The 1,842-nt window shown below is 40.4% G+C and overlaps 1 protein-coding gene across 1 annotated transcript; it reads left to right on the forward strand.

Moving 5' to 3' along the window:
- Positions 1-351: 351 nt before the first annotated feature.
- LOC123236572 (olfactory receptor-like protein DTMT) lies at positions 352-1,308 on the forward strand. Its single transcript, XM_044662978.1, has one exon. The coding sequence runs from the start codon at positions 352-354 to the stop codon at positions 1,306-1,308; it is 957 nt and encodes a 318-aa protein (XP_044518913.1).
- The last annotated feature ends 534 nt before the right edge of the window (positions 1,309-1,842 follow it).

The raw sequence follows: 1,842 nt of genomic DNA on the forward strand, positions 1-1,842 counted from the left end.
AATTGGCATTACATGCATTCCTTGCAGAACTAAGATGAAAATGATAGCATGAATAGCTCAGAAATTATATTTTGAATAATGTAGTTATGATGGCGATTTCTGTATGAAAAGAGCCTTAAGTGGAACATTATTTTTGAGATCAAACTCCCCAGCCCCACAAAATTGGCCACAGTGCAATAAAACTTGTGGCTTATTACCAAAATAAAAAAAATTAAGGATTGAATTTGATCATTTCTAATGTTTCTTCCAACTCTGAAATTCTAGGAATTGAATCTCAGGAGAACTTTATACTTATTAAATTTATAGTTTGAGTTTTCTTTACCAAATAATAGGTATTTTATTTTCTTTCAGATGCAGCAAGTTCATGTTGAAAAGGGGAACCAAACCATTGTCTCTGAATTCCTTCTCCTGGGTCTGCCTATCCAACCAGAGCTGAAGGCTCCTTTCTATGTCCTCTTCCTGGCTATGTACCTCACTACAGTCCTTGGAAACATGCTCATTATCCTCTTGATCCATATGGACTCCCACCTGCACACACCCATGTATCTCTTCCTCAGCAACCTCTCCTTCTCTGATATATGTTTCTCTTCTGTGACCATCCCCAAACTGTTGGTAAACATGCAGAGCGAGAAACCAACTATTCCCTATCCTGGATGCCTGGCTCAGATGTATTTCTTTCTTTTTTTTGCAGACCTAGAGAGCTTCCTGCTGGTGGCCATGGCCTATGACCGCTATGTGGCTATTTGCTACCCACTGCACTACACTGTTATCATGAGTCCTAAACTATGTAGCTTTCTTGTAGTGCTCTCCTGGGTCCTGACTACCTTCCATGCCTTGCTGCACACTCTGCTCATGTCCCGATTATCTTTCTGTGCCAACAACATTATCCCTCACTTCTTCTGTGACATGTCTGCCTTGCTGAAACTGGCCTGCTCAGACACAAAGCCAAATGAGTTGGTCATCTTTGTCATGGGAGGGCTGATTCTTGTTGTGCCATTCCTGCTAATTATCACATCTTACGCTCACATCATCTCTTCTATCCTTAAGGTGCCCTCAGTTAGAGGTATCCGGAAAGCCTTTTCTACCTGTGGTTCTCACCTTTCAGTGGTCTCTCTCTTCTATGGGACAGTCATTGGCCTCTACTTATGCCCTTCAACCAACAACTCCACAGTCAAGGAGACAGTCATGTCAATCATGTACACTGTGGTAACTCCAATGCTGAACCCCTTCATCTATAGTCTGAGGAATCAAGACATGAAAGGGGCCTTCAGGAAGCTCTTGGCAGGAAGAAAACTTCCCTTCCCCTGAGGACCATGATACTGAACCTTGTAGCACACTTTTTTCCTTGAAGATAAGAACACATAGAATAATACCTAGATAATGATAAGGTATATTACCTGGTCTCCTTGCTTTCATTTTCTCCCATTCCTTTCCCACAATCCTGCACAGCCCTCAGATGACTCTTTCTAAAATATCTAACTTATTACATCCTTCTCATGCTTGAGAACTTTTCAATATTTAGAGACCCAATTGACTTTTTCTCTTTTATCTCCCATGTTTCCCTACATATAGTTTGTATTCAAGACAATTTGGTCTCTTTATGGCCCCTACTTATATATCCATGCCCATGGATTACTTTTATTCCAATTTTCTGTCTCCTTCAAAGTCCAGCTAAAATTTCCCCTCATTCATTCAATTGGCATTTACCGAGCAAATATATGATAGACCATGTATAAGACACCAACTTCCTGAAGTCTCCCCTAAGCATCCCACAGAGAAATCAATTAACCTTCCTCTGAACTACTAAATTATTTAGTGCTTTCTCATTTAGCAAGTCTTAAT

Source organism: Gracilinanus agilis, chromosome 2 (genome assembly GCF_016433145.1).
Source record: "Gracilinanus agilis isolate LMUSP501 chromosome 2, AgileGrace, whole genome shotgun sequence".
Lineage (NCBI taxonomy): Eukaryota > Metazoa > Chordata > Mammalia > Didelphimorphia > Didelphidae > Gracilinanus > Gracilinanus agilis.